At 38.1% G+C, this 21,454-nt stretch overlaps 2 protein-coding genes across 9 annotated transcripts; both read left to right on the top strand.

Moving 5' to 3' along the window:
- Positions 1 to 648: 648 nt before the first annotated feature.
- On the top strand, positions 649 to 5,456 carry LOC116261880 (serine/threonine-protein kinase MPS1). Of its 2 annotated transcripts, none has more exons than XM_031640795.2 (6): positions 649 to 1,071; positions 1,577 to 2,272; positions 2,388 to 3,472; positions 3,747 to 3,956; positions 4,677 to 4,838; positions 4,912 to 5,456. In XM_031640795.2, the coding sequence occupies exons 1-6, from the start codon at positions 918 to 920 to the stop codon at positions 5,392 to 5,394; spliced, it is 2,790 nt and encodes a 929-aa protein (XP_031496655.1). In that variant the 5' UTR covers positions 649 to 917; the 3' UTR covers positions 5,395 to 5,456. The 2 variants fall into 2 exon arrangements, with proteins under 2 accessions (XP_031496655.1, XP_031496654.1); XM_031640794.2 differs by having other exon boundaries at positions 1,574 to 2,272.
- Positions 5,457 to 6,439: 983 nt separating this feature from the next.
- On the top strand, positions 6,440 to 16,079 carry LOC116261881 (biotin--protein ligase 1, chloroplastic-like). 7 transcript variants are annotated; one of them, XR_007574395.1, is made up of 10 exons: positions 6,440 to 6,776; positions 7,575 to 7,839; positions 8,006 to 8,067; positions 8,152 to 8,300; positions 11,234 to 11,354; positions 11,773 to 11,928; positions 12,800 to 12,845; positions 14,388 to 14,491; positions 14,861 to 14,930; positions 15,015 to 15,082. XR_007574395.1 is itself a non-coding variant. In XM_031640796.2 (10 exons), exons 1-10 carry the CDS (start codon positions 6,575 to 6,577, stop codon positions 15,896 to 15,898), a joined length of 1,194 nt encoding a protein of 397 aa, XP_031496656.1. In that variant the 5' UTR covers positions 6,440 to 6,574; the 3' UTR covers positions 15,899 to 16,079. The 7 variants fall into 7 exon arrangements, 3 of the variants coding, with proteins under 3 accessions (XP_031496656.1, XP_031496663.1, XP_031496662.1); XR_007574393.1 differs by having other exon boundaries at positions 14,379 to 14,491; XM_031640796.2 differs by lacking the exon at positions 14,388 to 14,491 and adding an exon at positions 15,853 to 16,079 and having other exon boundaries at positions 15,015 to 15,091.
- The last annotated feature ends 5,375 nt before the right edge of the window (positions 16,080 to 21,454 follow it).

Below are 21,454 nucleotides of genomic sequence, written 5' to 3'. Positions count from 1 at the left end.
CGCATAGGCTCATCCAAACTGCGGTTATGCGAAACCAAATATTTTGGAAATGAGCAATTTTCACAAGAAACAAGATGAAAATCAATGATAAAGGAAATCAACATGTAGCCTCCCTTCTTCCAAGCACATTATTATTTAGGTGCATGTATTTTTTATATATTGCATTAAAAGGCATCACATTTCTAAGTAAAGACTCGCTTTTCACGACAACTATGATGGCAGTGAGACTTTTTCTCTTGAAAAATTTCACTTAGAGTCTCATTCTTTGACCGTAATTCTGAGATCGAGTGTCAATTACTGGCCTTTGCCATTGACTAGCTCAATTGAAAGAAATGATGGTGATGCCTCTTTCTTTGGGTAGAAAAGAGAAGGAGATTCAACCTGAAAGTTAATGCTGGGAAAATGTAATTTTACATTTAAGGATAGAGAAGGTTGCTCGAAATCACGTAAATTTAGATGGAGGGCTCCTCTTCTACGGTCGTAACAATCTTTTACCGAGTGCAGAGTCTGCAAGGGATGCGCGCTCATTTATAAAACCACGTAAATTTAGATGCTATTTTACAATATGTTCATAAATTAGTGGTCACTTTGCAAAAGTTTTTAAAAGCTTAAAAGACGAGTCCCCAAAGCATGGGCGCCTTCAATCTAACCCGTTTGAAAACTTCCCTTTCCCTCTCTTCCTCTCCGTTTCCCCCTCCCTCTCGTTCTCTCGGAGCCTCCATGGCGGAGTGGCTCGTCAGCGTCTTTCTCTTCTTCTTGGTGGTGCCCTCGAGTATGTGGTAGCCAATTTTTAACTCTCTGAACAACGGCGCGGTGTTTCTCGACCCTTCTCAGCTTGTCGCCCCCTTCTTCCTTCCGGTCTCGTCATCGGCTACACGTGTTAGCGATGCCGTTAGGGTTCAGGGTTTGCGTCCGCAATGGAGAAGGAAGCTGACCTTCGGCCGTCGCAGCCGGTTGGTGAGAGGAAGCTCCCTCCTTTCTCGGATAGCCGGGGCAGTGCTGCCCCACCGGTGAAGATCAAGGATTTCCTTCTACATGCTCGGGCGGCCTTGCAGCGCTCGCAGCAGCCTGGTGAGGGTTTCCGTTTTTCCTTCTTATATAGTTGCTCTTCTCATCCAATTTGGCCTTTCTGTTGCTGAAATTTCTAGATTAGGTTAAGAAATTGGCAATATTGTTTTTGAAAAATGGGGAATTGTATTATCTTCTTCAAATGCGGGTAAATATCACTGATGAAATTGTTAAGAGTTTGTGGATCTAAAGGATCCCTAGGTTAGTTGGTCTGTTCAATTAAATGGAACTACTTTTTCTCTGTTCAGATGTTCCTTTTTCATACCTTATCATGCGACGTAGTCTAATTTAAATTTGTACGCGTCGCCTGGGATCCGCCTATTTTTGGGTTCTCTTATTGTTTTGGAGCTCAGTTTGTTCATAAACGTGGAGCACATTGATAGAGTGCAGGAAACCAGAAATGAGGAATTTATATGAACGAATAACCTTTTTTAATGCAGAGAGTTCTTCCTTGTTATTGAAGTTAAGGAATACTTACTTTTTTACATGGTTTTATTTGGGATAGTAGGCCCATCAGCTTCTATTTCTGGACGAGCTAGACGAGTTTTGGTTGCTCAAGCCGATCCATTGAAGGATTGTTCTGTGAGCGTTGAAAGTAGCGTTAACAGTGACGTGGGCAACATAAGCGATTCTTTATACAATTTTGTGTCAGAGAAACCATGGACGGATTTGGCTTCTGGAACTGGTATGAATCTTACATCCATGGTACAGGAAACAAAAATTGATTGCAGGAAGAGAAAGGGAGATTCAAAGGTATCGTCACCCGATGATACCTTGTTTAGTTCAGCAAGCAATATGAAGGATCTAAGCAGCGAGATTGGAAATATGGGTGGGATCGGCTCCAGTGAACAATATCCATGGCTTCCGCAACCAGTGCCAAACGCTCGTAACTCTGTTGATGAAGGGAGTAGGTTGATGAATATCTACGCTAGTGTTAGCAAGGATTTGCAGGTGTGTCCATCTCATGGAGCAGTCGCACGAGAGGTTTTTGTAACTTCACATCCAAGCGAACAGCCTTGCAAATCATTGTTAGCTGATACCTCACAAAAGGTTTTGTCATCTTCATCTGTTAGTGTGAATCCTTATGCTTATTCTTGTGAAAAACAGCATCCTGGCCTATCTAATAGCTTGTTGATGCCTACAATCGAGGCTAAAGTTGACGCTATGGATACAGTTGCCTCCACAAGTCGATCGAATCCACAGTGTAAGTTGCTCTCTCTCTCTCTCTTTCTTGCAGATTTCTCTGCATGGTCCAATTGACTTTAACTATCCATTTTTGTAATGTGTATGGCTTGTTTGTCTTCTATTTGTCTTTATAGGGGCAGACTCGAAAATAGCCACTAGCACTGGAACGGATGGCTTGTCATCATACTTCACATCTCTTGCATTCACGAAGAATGATAACAATGAAAGTCAGCCAAAGCAACCTGCATTTGAAAATCAGGATATAAAGGAGTGTGGGGACATGATTGTGCATAGGACTGCTTCAAAAGAGGTCTATATGGGTACTATAGGGTCTTCAGCAAAACTGAATGCAGACATATTAAATCAGAAGCTTATATCATTTGCTGGGAAGGAAGCAATTAATTCATTGACGGTGTCTTCAGCTGCAACCTCTCTTCAGTGGACTTCTGCAGCTCCTTTAAATTCCGTAACATACAATCCATCTTTCTATGATGACATCAATTTCAAGGTCGAAGGCCAACCACAAGAGAAGTCTGATGGAAATGTGAAAGCCAAAAACGAGCCGACTGAGGTGCCTCACTTTGACAAGTTGAACCTTTTGTCAAATTCTTCATCACGGCCTGTATCCAACTCTTTGGCTCCAGAGAGAGCAGAATCAATGCAAATGTCATTATCTTCTATCCCACATACTTCATCAACAGTTCAAGATCAGGGCCCTTTAGAGCAGTTGTACCAGTCTAAAAAGGAGACTATCCGTCCATCTTATGGGTGTCCAAACCATCAGAATCCCAAAGCTAAACAGGATCTAGGTATCGGAAAAGAGGTTTCAGACTCTGATAATGCTGTTATAAATGGTGACATGAAATCCAAGCCTTCAAAAACAAGCTCTTCTTCAAATATCAACACTGAACATTCTAATGTAGTCAATGCAGGAAAAGTTACTAGTAGCAAAGAAACAGGTGTTTCACGTAAACGAAATTATGATCCTGATGTGTTCTTTAAGGTCAATGGAAAACATTATCAAAAACTTGGAAAGATAGGGAGTGGTGGCAGCAGTGAGGTCTACAAAGTCATATCCTCTGATTGTACCATTTATGCTCTCAAAAAGATCAAACTAAAGGGTCGTGATTATTCTACAGCCTATGGATTTTGTCAGGAAATCAAGTATTTGAATCGTCTTCGAGGAAAAAAGAATATCATACAACTCATTGACTATGAGGTACAGATGTTTTAATATATTTCTTTTAGAAAGCTCCTTATCATTGTTTTCATGCTGATACTTGTTTACTTTTTGGTATGTCTTTGTCTTTTGGGAAAAACCTGTAGTCTTCTTGTTTTATGTTTATCAATTTGTACTAGCGTTTGGCTTTTTGAGGTGCCAATGGAAAAGTATTTGATAGCTTGAAGTGGACTATTATATACAAAGTATGGCTTTGGGACATCCAATTTTCTAAGTTTTTGTCTTCATGAACACTGTCTGTTTAACTGCATAGGTCACTGATAAACGGCTGCTAGAAGAGGCCAATAATGTCTCAACCACTATGAAGGATGGAAGAATAACTGATGATGTTTGCATTTATATGGTACTTGAATATGGAGAAATTGATTTGGCACACATGCTGTCTCAAAAGTGGAAAGAATTCAAAGAAACAGATAGACCCAACATGCAAATGGATGAGAATTGGCTCCGCTTCTATTGGCAGGTACATCTCCATTGCTGCATGATGCGATTTAACTTTAGTTCCCTGTTGAAGTTCAGGATCTGCACATCCCTTCTGGAATGGTTCATGGTATTGACAAAATCATTACAGAGATGTGTTATAATGAAGATCTAAAATCAAGTAAAAGCATTCTAGTTTTATCATCAAAAGCAACAGGTTATTATGCGATTTTATTGTGGCATGTTATCATTGAAAATTAATTGTTTGATCTAAAGCATTTTATGACTTGAACTCATTTTATTTTTCCAGTCATTCATGTCCTTACTTCTGTCAAACATGTTCCAATTAAAAATGAAAAAACTAAATGCTTTTAGGGGTTGTTTGATCACTATGTGTCTCAGATACATGGACCAGATCTGACATGGGAACCTCAAATCCAAGGCTCTTCAAATTGCGGAATTTACAGATTAAACATTTTCTTTTATCCCCCACATCTGCATGGATCTTTTAAATTTTTAATATCTAAGATCCCTGTTGAATGCCATACAGCTGAGATCCAAGATCTTAAAATCCCAAATCACCCCAGATCCGAGATCCTAGGCATGCAAGCATGAGCTTAATTTCTCTCTGGAGATTCATGAATTTGTGACAATTTTTTTCTGTCCCATGATGATGCTGTTTGTAGTCTCTATAGTTGTACATGTAATGGATGACGAGTCTCCACTCCAATTTGTACATCATAAAACTGCTCTTTTCTTGCAGCAAATACTCGAGGCTGTGAATACAATACATGAAGATCGCATTGTGCACTCAGACTTGAAGCCTGCTAATTTCCTTCTAGTGAAAGGCTCCCTGAAGTTGATTGACTTTGGGATCGCAAAGGCAATACAAAGTGATACAACCAATATCCAAAGAGATTTGCAGGTACGTGTTTTGTTTCTCTATCTATTATATGAAATGAATGACACATAGATGCTCGTTATATGTTTCATTGCAGGTGGGCACACTGAATTACATGTCACCTGAAGCTTTCATGTGCAATGACCAAGACTCAGAGGGAAACACTATCAAATGCGGTCGACCATCAGATATTTGGTCACTTGGATGTATTCTCTATCAGATGGTTTATGGAAGGACACCCTTTGCTGAACAGAAGACATTGTGGGCCAAGTACAAAGTAATCACGGACAAAAATCATAAGATCACTTATGGTCCAGTATCAAACCCATGGTTGGTTGATCTCATGAAGAAATGTCTTGCATGGGACCGGAATGAACGGTGGCGGATACCTCAGCTACTGAACCACCCTTTTCTTGCACCTCCAGTACCTTCCTATTTACCATCTTCCTTGGATCAGCAATGTGGGCTTCTTATGCAGATTTCTGAGGAATATAGTGTTGTCCCAGAAGTTTCTGTACTCTGTAGCCAATTAAAGCAGCTGATTGTTGGTTTCAGCAGAGACACGCAAGGCTCTCTGTAATAGAGTGATAAAAGGAGCAGCCGGTGTACTTGTTCTTGTGAAAATTTGATATGTATTCTTCCGATTGTTTTGTTGTGCTATAATTTGCTAGAACTTTGGCTTCTGTGGCTAAGAGGCTTTAAATTGCGAAAAAATAACATAAGTCAAGAATTAAGTTGACAAATAAGAACCACATTCACATTAGCAATTTTCTATTACAATTAAATCCAACACTACATGATAGAAGCAATAACTTACTGGACTAAGAATACGTATTTGTGCTTTCTCTGTCTGTCTCTCTCTCTCTCTCTTACACTACCCTCTTTGTATCTGATTCCACGGCTAAGTGTCCATGGCTTGCCCCTTCCTTGTTTGTCCTTTCCTAAAGAGAGCCCTCGCGGCCTCTACCTTCTAATCAATCCTACTGTATATTGGAATGTGTCTGATCATTTCTGAATCGTACTAGTCTACTAGAATATCTTAACAATAAATATTTGGACAGCACTAAGTATTTTTTCTCGTCCCTTTTCACGTCTTCAACTGTCTCACCTTACATGTGGACCTCCAGTCCCTAGCGGAATCGAGGAAGCCCACGAAGAAGATAGTGCAAGTGTTCTTTTAGGTCTCAATGCAGTCTTGGCATGGTTAGTTTGATAATATCAACTTTATGTGTTGTTAATCACCGGATCTTGAAGGTTCTGTACTCTTCTAAATATGCGAGTTAACTACTCATTTTCAAATAAAAGAAAAGTTGGATGACCTTCTGAATGAAAAAGAAGCTAAAAAGTGAGAAATGTAATCTGTCGACCTTTCCCATCATGAAGAAGTTGTATACCTGTATGGCATGAGGCGTCCTCGATAAATTCCTTCAAATGCGCTTTTGGGGGGCGGAGGGCGTTTGCAACAGGTTAGAAATTGGTGTTCCACGAATCTAGGTCTGATTCTTGGAACACTACGTTTCCAACTACGTTCCAGTGTTCCTATTGTCAGACGCCCTTGAAGCGTGTTTCAAGCACCTTCTCTCCTATCGCATATAAGAAAATACACGAAAACTCTGAAATGGGAGACCTGTCTGAGGCATTAGAGAGAAAGTTGGCACCAAAATGGAGAAAGCAATTGAAAATATCTTACTGTATGCGGAGATATCCATGGCGCGCCCGCGCTTCTCACTTCCCCCGCGCAGGAACCAACCAGGAAGAGCATGCGGTTGGTCTTCAACGGCTCCAGGTTTTCCCCCGCGTACCGTCTCCTCCTTCTCCGTCCGCAACCTTTTCCCGTTCGCCCGAATCTGCGGTCGCCTCCCTCCAACCAGAGACCTCGCTGTGCCGCTTCCTTACCTCCATTCCTGCGAGAAATGGCTCATAGGGACGACACGGGAAGTGGCCCCGATGCCGCCCCTACAGGTGCGCGTCTCGCCATAGCCGTGTTTGCGTTTGCTGGATCTAGTTCGTGTTGTTCAAAGCAACGACTCGTCTTGGCCGCGTCTTTGCTGTTAATGAGTGTGCTAGACCGATGAATCGCCTTCTTTTCTCTCGTTTCTGCTGATCGAACCTGTGCTGGAATCAAATTTAATGAGATCGCTCTTTATGTTTGGGTAAACTGCTTCAAAAATTTGTGTCTGGAATTAAATTTAATGTGTTCGCTCTTTATGTTTTGGTAAACTGCTTCAAAGTTTGTGTCTAGGGTTTTGCACAATGTGTTGCTCGTCTTTTGAGCTCATGGAGCGGATTTGGAGTGTTTCAGTTGGCACGACGTTTGCTTTCGTTGAATCAGGTTTATCAACTCTATTTGGCTTTTACATGTTTGCGGAATGCTAAAATTTAGTCAACTAGGGTTTTGGGAAATTGAAAGCTTGGGAAATATTTTCCGTGGCTTGGAAAAAATTTCAATGGGATTGGGCATTAAATTAGTCAATACAAACATGTAGCTGGGTATTTATTTTCTCGGTCAATGTAATACATCAATTTTTCTCCACATTTGTCCTTTGGAGATAGGATGTTTTCCGTTCGTGTTTGTTTAGTGGTGTTGAGCATCGATCATTTCCAATTTTGTGCCTTCATCACTATGAAGGTTTTGTCCAGTATAGAGGTTTATGGGGTTGCAAGAGGGCACGTTAGGAGATAACGTAATTTGGTACTTGCATTCTCATTAATTGAAACCAAAGGCATGTGCTAATTGCTCATGTATTCTTTACATTTCAGGCTCAAAAAATTCATATCTTATCGTCATAACTGGAAAGTCTTCTTCTGATAATGAGTTTGCCTTCTCCCTAAAGCACAAGAAAAGCTTGAAGCTTGCTGAGGGCGAAGAAGAAATCCAGATACTTGTTCACTCTGAGCTACAAAATCCATGTGGCTTACAGACATTTCAGACTAACTTATACATGAATAATCTTTCAACTTGCGTCTTTGGTAGATTTCTGATGTGGTCTCCACGGCTGCCTTCAACTCATGATCTTGTTTCGCAGTGGGTATTGCAAATTTGTCGTCTCCTTGTCTTTTCGTTTTGTGTGTGCTTTTATTATTTTGTCATGTTAAAGAGAGCTTGCACTCTATTAGACTTGCGTTCTCAATTAGTTTGGTTATTTCCCGTTCTGATTTCTTCTTGCCACTGAAAATTTGGAAACAAGCAGGAATTTTTGTGAGCTTCCTTTAGGAACTGTTTGCATCACGGATATCCAGTTTAAAGGAAGAGGTTGGTGTCTATTGAACTAAATAGAGCATGTCTCCATGTCACCTTGAGTTTCTAATTCTCTTGTTTTGACCATGACAACCTTAGGGCGTTCTAAAAATGTATGGGAATCACCACATGGTTGCCTGTTGTTCTCATTTACATTGGAAATGGACAATGGGCACATTCTACCTCTTCTGCAATATGTTGTATCTCTTGCAATAGTTGAGGCAATAAGGGTTGCATGTGAAGCAAAGGTAAATGAATCTGCTCATATTTAATTGAAAATACAGATTGAATTGACACTTTTTGGTTTTGGGTTCACCACTATGGACAGCCAAATTTCATGGATAAGCAGCTTAAATCGTGTGGTATTGTTTCGATGAAAAAATGTAGTATACTTTTTCTTTGAGAATAACTTTTATAATAAGGCTCTCTTATGCAATGTCAAGGACATGGCTCGTAGCAAAGCTGGTTTAAAAGAGCTATTGATAATACTGTAGCTGGGCCTAACTGATTTTGCGGTGGTTTGTATTCTCTAGCTGAGATTTATTCTCTATAAGGCAGTTGGAGACCAAGTTGGTTTTTAACATAAGTATTAAAGGGTTCTTCTAACACAAGTATTAAAGGACTTGGGGTCAAATGAAGCTCAATTATCACTTAATCACTAGGTGTTTAAGTTGGATGCCTGAGATGAATTGTGCTCTAGGTCAAGTTTGTGTTGGAGAAAGCATGTGTTTATCATGAAAACCTTGTGAACATTAAGGAGCAGCTAAGGATGGATTTGAACCTACAACCTCATTTCTCAAAAATGTGTAACCTTATTATGACGAAAATACTCTTCTGTAAATGAAACGGGAAACCTGTAAGATGATAGGGTTCATCATTTGGAGTAGACACCACTGGCCATTCAAAAATTTTGCATTGAGATCATAAGGCATTGCAGATATCCGATCCCATCTATACTAAGTGTACCTTGAATTTTCAAATCAGGCTCAATAAATGCATTTAGCATAATTTTCTTGGCGGTATCGTCACAATTCTTGCACATAAAAATATGATTTTTTAAATCACTTTGTACAATGGAGCTATTAATTTTCAAAATCTTAAAATACTTGGTGCGTGTGACAATGATATCATTATAGTATAGCCATTTTTTGGCCAACAAAGAAAAACAAGAAAATTGTGATATTTTGAAGGTCCCAAAATGACATTTTCATGTTTTTGTTTTTCATTTGTTTTTTCTGGAAAGTTATTTTAAATTTTTTTGTTTGATGTTTCTTTTAATATTTTAATAACTATTTTTGGATTTTGAATGATGATGATGTACGAAAATTAGAACCTATTTTTTTCATATTTTTTACTTTTCTATAATTTTTTTGTATTCTTGAGATTTTTCAAAAAAAAAAAAATTCACATTGAAGTTGATTTAACACCCTAGACAAATCTTGCCAATAAAAACCCCAAAACCTAAGTCACAATAGTAGTTGGGGAAGCCCACATACCCGTACCGGCGTGCCCGTACCGGGACCAGGTATGTTTGGATCGGTTTTGGGTCGGAACCGATCCAAACCCCAAAAAAACATTGTTTTGGTTTGTTTATGTTTTTTTGTGAGATTATATGTAGGAACTATGAAAGGAACATTGTCTTAATGATGTGATGATTTCAATTTGTTTTTTAGAATTAAAAATGTAGTATTATCGCTGTACCGTTGTACCAAGATTGGCGAAAACGCCATACCCTTTCCCGCTTTCTCGTACCCGTGCCAGCACCCATACCCGTACCTATGTGACATAGCCCAAAACAGTATTTGTGATGGTGCTGTAAATGTAGTTTGTGTGTGTATGCATATGAACTAATAAGTATGAGGTCTATGGACTTCTAGCTGTTCAATGAATATAATGGGACAGTCTGGAAATTTTCATGGGTAAGGCTACTTCTTAGAAGGTGGATATCAATTGACACTGAAAGTTGTTTCATGTGTTAGATGTGACAACTTATTCAATCTAAATCAAATGGCTCACTGTAGTGCTCAAACTCCTAATATTTCCTAGTCCACATACTCCTTTCTGTGTATATGAGTGTGCATTCGTATAGTGTCAGCTACCAAAGATGTCTCAAATTAACAGCCTCCAGGCCCTGCACTTTATGAGTTTTTTTTTGCAAATCTAACCATACAGACGCAATCCACATATCCTAGAATAAGGGAATCAACCATAGTCACAAATATAGGTAACATTTCAAAATATGTTGATAATATCACCTGAAAAAGAGAAATTAGTAAAAATGAAAATTGTTGCAAATATTTGAAAATATCACCTTATAGTTTGGAGTTAAAAATATCGGACTATTGCTTGCAGTATTTTATTTTTTTCCCTTAATATTTTAATAACTATTTTTTATTTTTTATCAATTTTTTGTAAGAAAATCAGTAGAAAATTCATAATTTCATGTTTTTTATTTGTTGTTGTATGTTTTTTATTTCTTGAATTTCCAAGATTTTCCTGAGAAAAACAAACTTTTGAGTTACTACCTAAGGAAAACCTCATTGAAATCCGAGAACTGTATTTGTGACCAACATACTATATGTAATTTATTGGTGTGTAGACAACATTTTGTAAGCATTCAATTTGACATTCTGAATTTTTGTTGCTTGTAGAGTTCAAAATAGACATCAGAAAATATGTATATGTGGTTTCCTTTTTTATTTTATTTTTTGGCATGTACAATCTATTTATTATAGTTAGATTTGTAAAAAAAAGGTTACACCTAGATGAAGGTTGAGATTTTGGACATCAGAGGGAACATACATGCCATCTGAGTACTCTATTAGATGTAGATGTTGCTGCAGGATATACATTAGACAAAACCTTCTGTGTGAAATAGCAGCATACGCACATGCGAGGACAGAAAACTTTCAATATTGTTGCTTTCCTGACTCATCCGGTTGTAGCAGCTTGTGATAAATTTCAGTGATTTTGAATTAAAAATCTTAAAACTCGTTACATCGCTACTGTCATTGGACTTCAACTTTCCAGCATTCATTTCAATGGCATTCTATTCCTTTAAAACATTGCATGACCTTGAATTATATGTTTGCACTTGCAATTTTGTTTTTTGTTTTATTCTCTAATCAAACAAATGTCCTGTGTATGGTTTGTGCTTGACATTGATCATGCAATTTTGCAGGGTCTGCCGTGCCTTGATGTGAAAATAAAATGGCCTAATGACCTTTATCTTGATGGGCTTAAGGTTGGAGGGGTCCTATGCACATCAGCATATAGATCAAAGAAGTTCAATGTTAGTGCTGGTAAAAGAGAATCTTTTTATGTGTCTTCCCTAAATAGGAAATTTGCTTTTGCAATTGTGACAGCCAACTTCATAGATGTGATATTTTCAGAATGTCTATTCTGAAAACATCATGCTTGTTTCCAACATTTGTGCAGTGCCAACATGATATCTCATGTTGTGTGTAGTTTATTTGTATTTTGAGATTTTAAATTTTACATAAATGTTTCTGGTAAAATATTATTTTCAAAATGTGTTAACGTTTGCCTCATTGGTATTTTGCCATAATAGGAGATCTACATCTGTGATCTGTGGTTTTAACAGCTGATCCTTTTTGTGTTGGTTCGAGTTATTCACATCGTGTTCTACTTTATCTCAGGTTCCTTGGGTTACCTTTTTACTTCCTTTATTATATCCTCTGAAAGGGTGATCATCTGCAGGCATCGGGTTGAACTTGAATAATGATATGCCAACAACTTGCTTAAATACAGCATTACAGAAGTTAACATCTGGCTCCCTACGTCTAACAAGGGAAGAAATTCTTGCATCCTTCTTCTCAAGATTTGAATCTCTGTATGAAGCTTTTATTAATCAAGGTGATCGTTTTTTCTCTTATTGTTGATTTAAAGCCCTCGCACATGTGCAGATCCTAGTCTGGCATGTTTACTTTTTGTATGATGATCATATATTGCTAATCATGAAGTTAATTGCTGGAACATTTATTTGCATATGGCTTCAAATATGTGCAGAAGCATTTGTAATATCAAGATGAATTAGCTGAATATCAAAATAATTATTCCTAGCACATAGTTAATTGACTAGTGCATGCTGATCTTGTAACCTCATCATGAATGAAGTACAAGGCACTGTAATATTTATTGTAGCAGTGAAGAAAGAAAAGATGAAAAGGGAGAAATAACACCACTTATCTATTAAGCGTTGTGGAATATTTTCATTCATTTCTATTGAGAGCAATCTTGAATTTATTTCCTCTGTAGTTTTGGATATATGTCCAGTCACAACGTAAAGAAATTTACCCTCATAAACATTGCTTCATTCTGGCAGAGCCTTTTTTTATGGATTGCACCACACTGCATTGGATGATGGAAGAAACAGTATGAGTTTGTTATGCCTAGTGATTTCATGTCTAGACGCATTTCTACACTTCAGATGAGTGCCATAGCTGTGGCTGCATACAAATTTATAGTCTACACCATGTTTACCTGTGTTACAACTGCTGCTTGTGTTTTTTTTTTTTGAAATGACAAACTTCCATCTTGTAAATGCATGATGTTGCAAGCATACTGCAACTAATGCAAGTGGTCAGACACCAATTCTGAGCTGGATTTTATAAGAACAAGCTCTGTCAAACATACACATGCTTGCCAATAATGTATTCCTTTGCTTTGAGCTTCTTTTTGGTACAGTGATTGACACTGATGAGCTTGTCTTCGTATGTTTCTGCAGGATTCCAAGCCCTTGAAAGTTTGTACTACAAATATTGGATGCACAGGTATTTGTTTTTGAGCCTTGGTTTATGCTTTCCACTTAAATCTGAAACATGTCTGAATTCTGTATTCCTGTCTTGCTTGTCTAGGCACCAGAAAATTCAGTATGTGAAAACAATCAATAACACATTGACATGTGGCAGCCACATAGTAATGTTTCAGTTGTGAAATATTAGTTCCTTTATGGTTTGGTTTCTTTTCTACTACCAGTTAGCTACACATGATTGAATATGTAGTTATGTACAAGCAATTGTACATGCAAAGATTGGCTACATATACATAGTGCATGCTGCAATTGTATGCATCTGTGAACCTTCGTAAAGTCAACTTGCTTACAAGTTATGGTTGTAAAGAAGTGAACCTAAAATCATTTTCATATTCCTGGTGAATTTAGATAATGTCTAAGTTTGAAAGGTAAACTAAGAAAAAAAAAATGAAACTGCTGTCAAGCCATTGCCAAGTTGAAATTAAGAAAGGGCTCAGGAGACAACTAAAATGTAGGATCAATAGATGGCAATGAAATGAAGAACCCAAAATTGTTTCATATTCCTGATGAGAATAGGTACTATATGTCAAGGTTTTTTTTTTGTTACTTTTTGACATAGCTGAAAATCTCAGGAAAAATTTAGCATTTTTTTTAGAAAAGAAAAAAACATAAAAGTTAAGAAAAATTTAAATAAATGAAAAATTAACAACAAAACATAAAAAATAGCTTGATAAAATGATAAAAATTATGTTTTAGTAATGATAGAAATGAAGATAAATAATTTAAGTTTTAACTTTAAGGCAAAAATAATAAGAAGCTAACACGGTAAAAACACGAAAGATTCATTTTGGAGTTTTTCTCAGAAAAACAAGAAAAAGACAAGCTTTTTTGTTCTCATTGTTTTTAATGTTTTTATTGTTTTTTTTTTTAAGAAGGGTTTTCTATGGCTAGGCATACTACTAATACTTTTTCCATTCTTCTTTCCTTATTTAGGTTATGATTCTCCTATTTTTGTAGAATTTCATTGTTCACATGTTATGTTTGTTGTTGGGATTGACTCTTGCAAAACTTCGTTTATATGTTCTTTTGAACTTGGAAACTTGAAATTCAGCTGCCGTCTTGGAACACCTAAAATTACCCTTCGAGTCTCTCTGATTCAGATCCAGAGATTCCTTCTACCAATCCTTTTCTGAAGCTCCTGCTGATATTGTGTACTTTCAGGAAATGGCCCTGGCATGCTTAATGCATTTTTCTAGTTGCAAGAAGCCTTATTCATGTTATATTTGTATTTTTATTTTTTGTCACTGAATTCATACTTGTTTGCTTCACGTAGAATTTTTTTAACTCAAAGAGTCTGTTCATGTCAAGAATTTGCAACGCCCAATTCAGCCATTTGGGCAATTGACTGTTCCTTGCCTTTAGACTGTAATATTATCAATCTTATTTATCAATAAGATTATACATGCCTTCAGCTTGGCTGTTTCTTCTTTTAAATTGTTTTTTCTAGTGATGAAAATACTTGCCGGTTCCTTGATCATAACGGCTTTTCTAGACACAATAGAACATATACAGGAAAATGAGATAGATTGGGTTCAGAGAAGAGGCTTGATGAGATGGAGGAGACAATATCATGAGACTTTGCCAGGGTATCAGATATAAAGGAATGTATGCCTTCCAAAAGCTTGCCCCTGTCTTGTTCTAAAGAATGCCAATTTGTAGACATTGATTTTTTGCAATGGCTAAAATTCGTTACCTTTTTGCTAGTCAGAAATGATGAAAAAGATTTGTCCATGCAAAGGAAGAAACCATTATGAAAATACACTGAATAATGAATAATTCACTTCTCAAAAATGTACAGAAAGACAAAAAAGGAATACACTTCAACCTCAATAAAAGACACGCGATATTATCTCATTTACCTTTCCTCACACTTTTGAAGCTATGGAAGACTAGCCTAGCTGTTAGCTTATTAAATTTTACACCGTTCAGATAACATAATTTGCTTACTCTTTGTACCATGTTTGAACTTTGCAGTGGGCAGAAAGTTGTCATAGAGGAAAAGCATGGCAACCCAAGTCCAGAAAATAGTGTGGTTGCCATTCAGGTCAGAAGCATGTTTTCAAAAACTGGCTAAACTTATATGTTTTTTGCCTATTTTCGACTTTTCTAATTACATGCATCATTTCAGGGTTTGACTTCTTCTGGTTACCTTTTGGCCATTGATGATGATAACAAGAAATATGAACTTCATCCTGATGGGAACAGGTAGAAATGGTATTTCCATGTATGCAAATTCGAGCTCCTTAAAGATAGATAAACAAAGAGAGTGAGATAGAGAGAGTGTCTGTGTTTGTTGATGATGTATGTATATGTGCATGTTCATATGTATGTCTATCTGCTTTTGTGTATGAAATGCGAACTGGTGAAAGTTTGCCTTATTATGTTTGTGATAACTTGAATACCAACATTAGCAAGAAATATCTTGGGATTTCATGGTTGAACTTCAGTGTCCTTGAGCAGATCCTGCTCTTAGGCTGCTCCATTATTGATAATTGCATAATAAAATGTTATGAGAACTAATTTGTTTTTTATGTAATTCTTTGTTATTTCACCTCTTAAATATTCTGGTGATTGGTCATATTAAGTGCTTTAATGAATGGTCCACATAGCGTCTACACATATTTGATGATTCGCTAGATAAGTAACATGGTCTTGAAAAATTGCCTGCGCCCAAGTTGACACCACTCTGGTGCCAGTGCTGCTTGGGTGCGGCAATGAACGAATTGCTTTCTTTTTCTTTGAATCATTGATAAAATTATAGCTTGTTATTTGTTAATTGCAAATTTTATTGATTGTGGACAATTTATTGTTTTTATGAAAAATACCACACCTTGCACCTGTGTGACATGGTACACTAGTCTTCTTCCTTTCCTCTTTCTAGACTAACACTTCCCATTTATCAGCTGTTGTAGAGAACAATTTAGCGACTTAACTGAAGATTAACTTAATGTTTGTGTTTTGTATAGCTTTGATTTCTTCAAGGGGCTAATCAAGAAGAAGATGGAGTCTTGATGCTGCTGTTCTCTTTTAGTTCCTTGTTATTGTGCATCAGTTTAGCAGCTGTTGCTTCTTGGGCACTGTTTTACTTTCCTACTTAGCAATGCTGAACTTTAGCGCGAAACTTTATGTGGAGCAGCTGTTTATCTGATGATAACAAGCAGGAATTAAAGCTAATCGATATGATTGTTGATTATGACTCCAGTGTAAGTCTCTTCAATAAAGTCCTTTTGTCCGCTTCTTTAGCAACTCTTTGGTGTCTTGTTACCAAATTCGTTGGTTATATGTCCTAGTCAAGGATCGTTATTTTCACCTCTACCGTATCAATGTCTATGGGATTTCCAATCTCAACAATGGATTAAAAACTATTTCCGCCACTGTCAGGAATCACCGATTTGGTGATGATGTCAACTCCTGCCGCCAATGGGCCCCCGTACTTAGCATCCGGAGGTATCACGCCATTATTCAATTTATTGTCTTCTAATTCATCTTTTTGTGATGGCAGAACAAGCATCTGGTATTGGGCCTATTGGCACCTACAATCCATCTTTCGGTTGATGCTGACAATAGGCATTCGAATGGAACTCCAAGAACAAGCGATGCTGTTAGAACCATGATATCTTCCTAGCCTTGTGTTATTTTCATGGATGTGATTTTGGCGGAAACCGGTTTAAGGGAAGGAAAACATTGAACCAATAACCGGGGTTTCCAGCTTCAAATACATGCCCTCTCTCTTTCTCTCTCTCTAAAAAGACACCACTAAAGAAAAGAATAAACGGGTTGTGGCTCCAATTCTAGCATGTACATGGTCTTCTAATAAGGGAATACTTTGCTTCACTTGGTGTTTCTCCTCCCTCCACCGTCAGTTTCTTAGAAGGGAGTCTTTGCTTCAGTTTCGAGCTTCATTGTTTCTTGGCCTGTTGAACATAGTTACATGGAAATCCATCTTCTCATGAGATCCAGGACTCGTACGAAGATATGGTTTGGGAATTCTCCAACTTGTCTTAAGCATCATATACGTGCCTTTCTCTCTCGAAACACCATCGGAAAAGGAAAAGAATGAACGGGTTCAGGATCTAGTTTCGGCTTCCATTTCTCCTTGGCCATGTTGAACATGGTTGCTTGCAAGTCCTTCGCGTGTGATCCAAGGTCCACACAAGAATATGGTTTCGGACTCTGCCAACTTGAATTCAAGTGCCAACTCTTGATTTACCAAGGACAAAGTCGGATCTAGATTTCTTTTGCATCTCCGCTTGTCCGTCAGCAATTAAGGCATCTGTTTTCCTTCTCCTGTCCTGGCTAATAGAGTGGATGACCTTGATTTGAGTAAAGTGATCAGAGGTGCTTGCAGTCTCCGGTAATGGACGTTGGCTTTTAAATGCTTTTCTTATAGGACATTTTAGTAAGAGAAAATTGTAATTTGAAATACATGTTCTTGAAACACATGTTCTAAGAACATTACATTACGCTTTAATTTTAGAAAATATAGTATGATTATAGATGTTCTTAAATTCAATAGTCAAACAGTGAACACAGTCATATTATGTTTCGTGACATAAGAAAATGGTTTTGTTGAACAATGTGTATGAAAATCGTGAATTTCAATGACATATTGTTCTTATCAATCGCCTTCACGTAAGTTATTCAGTCTCATGCTTAGACTAAAAAGTATGTATTGGCAACAGAGTGCAATATACCTTGTTCGAATAGTTTGTGTACATATTTCATTGCATATTCGTGCTCCTTCCCCTAATTTCTGTGTACAATTGCAACATCTTACTTCGTACAAGCACCCATACTTACGTAACAGAGGTTGTCACGCGCCTATAGTAGTTATGTTTCTTGGAACCCAGTCGGCCTGGGCCCATTTAATTTTGGATCTTCGTATTTTTCGCTTGGTAAGCAACGGAGCATGCTCTCCCGACAATCTAATTACAAAGCTGGGTAAGCTTTTGGTATTACGGTTGTTGCAGAGAGTAGCCTGCCGTAAGGAAAAAAACCCAGATATTTACCAAGATGTCGCGGTAATTCCCATAAAATCCAGTCCTAGTAATTAAAAACGAAGGCAATTGAGAGGAACAGTGAAATTCAACTTGCTCTCGCAAGCTGGTTCAGCAGACATTTTTGACGGAGAGAGAGAGAGAGAGAGAACCACTACCACCACCTTCTTTTAATAGCCTTCCACATCTTTTCAGAAAATCAGTGGCTCATATGATGAAAAAAACTTGATCGCCAAAAATAAAACGTTTTAGTCAATCCAATTTATCAATTTGCATTCGACTTCATCGTTTAACCAGCAAATGCGTTTACGCTTGTGTTAGTATGAAAAATTTTAATGAGATTTGGAGAACTTGCAAGCGCATCCGCGTCCGTGCACTTTTCTTACATCGATTCTTTTGTTTGTTTGTTATTTTTTTCCGACTGCCCTGCCCTGCACGTATCTTCGTCTGTCACCTTCATCAATTTCTAGCTGCAATGCTTCAGGAAGAATTCATGCATTTTTTATCCTCTATCTCTCATTTTCATTGCAGCATACGGCAAATATGATGATCACTGCTCATACGGATTCCGGACGCAACTGCGTGGTCGTTTTGTTCCCGTTCAACTGCAAATTCTGCAATCGTTGGTGTCACTCAGATGCAATAGTTCTCAATCCTGCAAGCGTCAGGGCAGCTCAGCCTGGCGCTCCGGTTCAATCTTTTAAATACAAACTGTAGACACCCGACAACTTCTAGAAGCCTTTGACTGTCAAAACTCTTCTACACTTCCGCCTTTAACAAAGGGAGAAAAAGAAACGTAAACGTGAAGAAAGAAAGAGGCATGAAGCTTCATTCCGATCGCCGGCTTGACTGTTTAGAAAAATAATTTGATGGGTGTTAGTTTTCTTCCTCCTATTGACAGATGTGCATTACTCATGTGTAATAAATTTCATTTACATCATACCCGGGAACCCGGAGTTTGCGTCCATTGACCATTTCGCATACTGTATGGCATCTATTTTTCCAAAGAAAAAGTTTTTCACGTCTCCACTTACCGCTGCAGTGCAGTAGTTTCAACTGAGGAAATCCTATATTTTAGAATTCAAACTTTTAAGGGAAGTAATTCTTATCTAATTTCCTGAAAGCCATTCTGAAAGCAATGAGGAATAGCACCGGGGTTAGGTACTAGCTTTGCGGTTTTACACTGCCGGGAATGCACCTGAGTCTCACATTCTGGGAAGTCTCATGTTAAAAATGAGAAAAAGGAAGGAGGGTTGATATAATGGCACCAGCTGTGTGGCTGCTATGTTGGTCCAATCTTGACGTTAGTCTCTCAATACGCAAGCCAAAACTGAGTCTACTTAAGGTTGGAGGAAACCTGTATGACTCTGCACCTGCTAAACTGTTTAAATTATTGACAGGAAGGGAAAAAAGAGGGAAAGGAGAGACACATAGCAGTTGGCTTTGATGGTAACATGTGACAAAAGAAGGCGTTGGCAAGATGTGACAATCCATCCCCACAATTGGATACAATGGCAGACGGTCATATGTGTTTTCTTGTTTAGAGAATCAATCTACGTGAGAATTCTGCGAAATTTAAAAAAGCCAATATGTCACCAACATGTAGCTTGCTTCTATCATTAAAGAGATAAGAAGCAATTGCTTTTCCATCCCTTCTTTTATTGCTTGCAGGGTGTGGACCATTTCTCGGCCCTCTTGGATCCAGCTGAGCCATAGAATTACTACATCCACCAGTATTTGTACAAATGCATGAGCAACATTTCAGCTCCGCCCTTGTAAGGTGACCCACCTACTGAGCTACATCTCACTATCACATGGAGGGTTGATCATTTGAATAAAAAATTGATTTGTACCATACTTCCAAAGGTGTCTGACTGGGATTTGGAATGTAATGCAGAAACTGTCGCAGAAATGCATTCCATATCATATATGTTTTATATCACACATTCTATCAGTTGAAATGTTATGGCTTGCAAGTAGAGTCCATGGTTGAAACACATATTTCTTAGAGCTAGCTAGAGTTTGAAGTAATGTAAGTATCTTACCTTCAAGTTTCACCTAACCGGTATGGAACCAATTTTTCAGAACTTTTAGAATTGAAGAACCTTTTGTTTTCACTGGAGAAGCCAAATTCAAACTCGGCTTCTTCCCCCCATGCATGCTATAAACTCGGATTTCAATCTGGTTAACCACAAGCGTGACCCAAGTTCATAAATAATCTGTTTGGCTCGCCCTGCTCATTTACCATCCCTAAAAGCTTGCATCATTTAATTACCCACCAAGGAACCACCGTGCAGATCATTCATGACACAAGTCTGTTAAATAACTGATCAGAGATAGTGAAGCAAAAAACTGAACACTTGAAACCAAGACCAAGAGAATCAATTTCCTTTTTTCTGGAGAACACTGTAGTTCTACAGTTAAACTCTGCAGACTGCTCCGTTGGAAGATCACCAAGTTCATCTATTTATTCGTGTACTCAAAAAAAAAAAAAAAAAAAAAAAGGTCTGAAATCAGGACCCGCTTTTATGATCTCAGTGAATATGTGACTTGGCTCCGTAGATCCACCATCTGCTGTCTGCTAAATTTTCCGATCCGGCAGTGTCCTGCCGAACATTGCTCAGGTAATTTTCTACAGAAACCAAGGTAACAATGGTATGCAATTACGAGAGTTGCTTAAGCCTCTTTCAGAATCGGTGGTGGAGATGAATCATTTTGCAAGTGATACAAAGAACCAGGCTTCAAATACGTCACATTGAAGCCAGGATGGATGTTCAGCATACGGCCGAGACGATAGCTAAGCACAGATTCCCTGGAGAATCCTGATGCAGTGGCTTGGCCAACACCACGCGTTTCAATAATTTAGTTTCACTATGAAAAGGGGGAAACGGAGGGTCCGGGGGGAATGGAAAAAGGTAGTAAGACAAGCGCAAGTGAGTTGTTTGAGTTGACACTTCTCTTTTGTGTTTGGCAAACACCAGTTGTCCTCAACATGTATTGCCTTCTAGAAGCCTTTCTTTCTGCGCCCAACCAACAATGGTCCTCTCTTTCCTTTCCGTGTCCATGTGCCTCCCGTCACCTCCTACCTTACACCACCATCCAACGGCAGAGAAGAGAAGAGAAGATGTTGCAAGCAACACACACACACACTTTTCTTTCTATGAGAATATATCTTTGCTCATTCAAAGTCCCATTAATTTTATCTTGGATCTTTTACCACATTAGCAAAAACATACCACATAAGATCCATAAATTTCATGCATAAGGGGCGCATTTGATGCGAACTGTGAACTTTTAGTCTCTGATCATGAAAATGGACGGTTCAACATGCTTTTATCTATCAACTTAGCTATGAAATCATATTTTCGTTTTCAACTGAACTAGATAAGCATGCAAAAGCAAACAAAAAAAAATGCCTTGGTCTGTTGGAGCTATTTACCAATCCAGAGCACCACCAATGTTTACTATCACACATACAATTAATACACTTGTCGGATCCAAGTGGAGATTGAATCCGAACAGTCGGACCCCACTCTATTCACCGAACCCGGATGATCGATTTCAATTCGGG

Source organism: Nymphaea colorata, chromosome 10, assembly GCF_008831285.2.
Source record: "Nymphaea colorata isolate Beijing-Zhang1983 chromosome 10, ASM883128v2, whole genome shotgun sequence".
Lineage (NCBI taxonomy): Eukaryota > Viridiplantae > Streptophyta > Magnoliopsida > Nymphaeales > Nymphaeaceae > Nymphaea > Nymphaea colorata.
The sequence above is the reverse complement of the archived record's forward strand: the minus strand, read 5'-3'. Positions and strand labels throughout refer to the sequence as shown.

Coding starts and splice junctions, on each gene's coding strand:
- LOC116261880 (XM_031640794.2), top strand. CDS start 918: ATGGAGAAGGAAGCTGACCTTCGGCCGTCGCAGCCGGTTGGTGAGAGG. Junction 1,072..1,573: donor GCAGCGCTCGCAGCAGCCTG/GTGAGGGTTTCC, acceptor TATTTGGGATAG/TAGGCCCATCAGCTTCTATT. Junction 2,273..2,387: donor AAGTCGATCGAATCCACAGT/GTAAGTTGCTCT, acceptor TTGTCTTTATAG/GGGCAGACTCGAAAATAGCC.
- LOC116261881 (XM_031640796.2), top strand. CDS start 6,575: ATGCGGTTGGTCTTCAACGGCTCCAGGTTTTCCCCCGCGTACCGTCTC. Junction 8,301..11,233: donor GGGTTGCATGTGAAGCAAAG/GTAAATGAATCT, acceptor GCAATTTTGCAG/GGTCTGCCGTGCCTTGATGT. Junction 11,355..11,772: donor GAAGTTCAATGTTAGTGCTG/GTAAAAGAGAAT, acceptor GATCATCTGCAG/GCATCGGGTTGAACTTGAAT.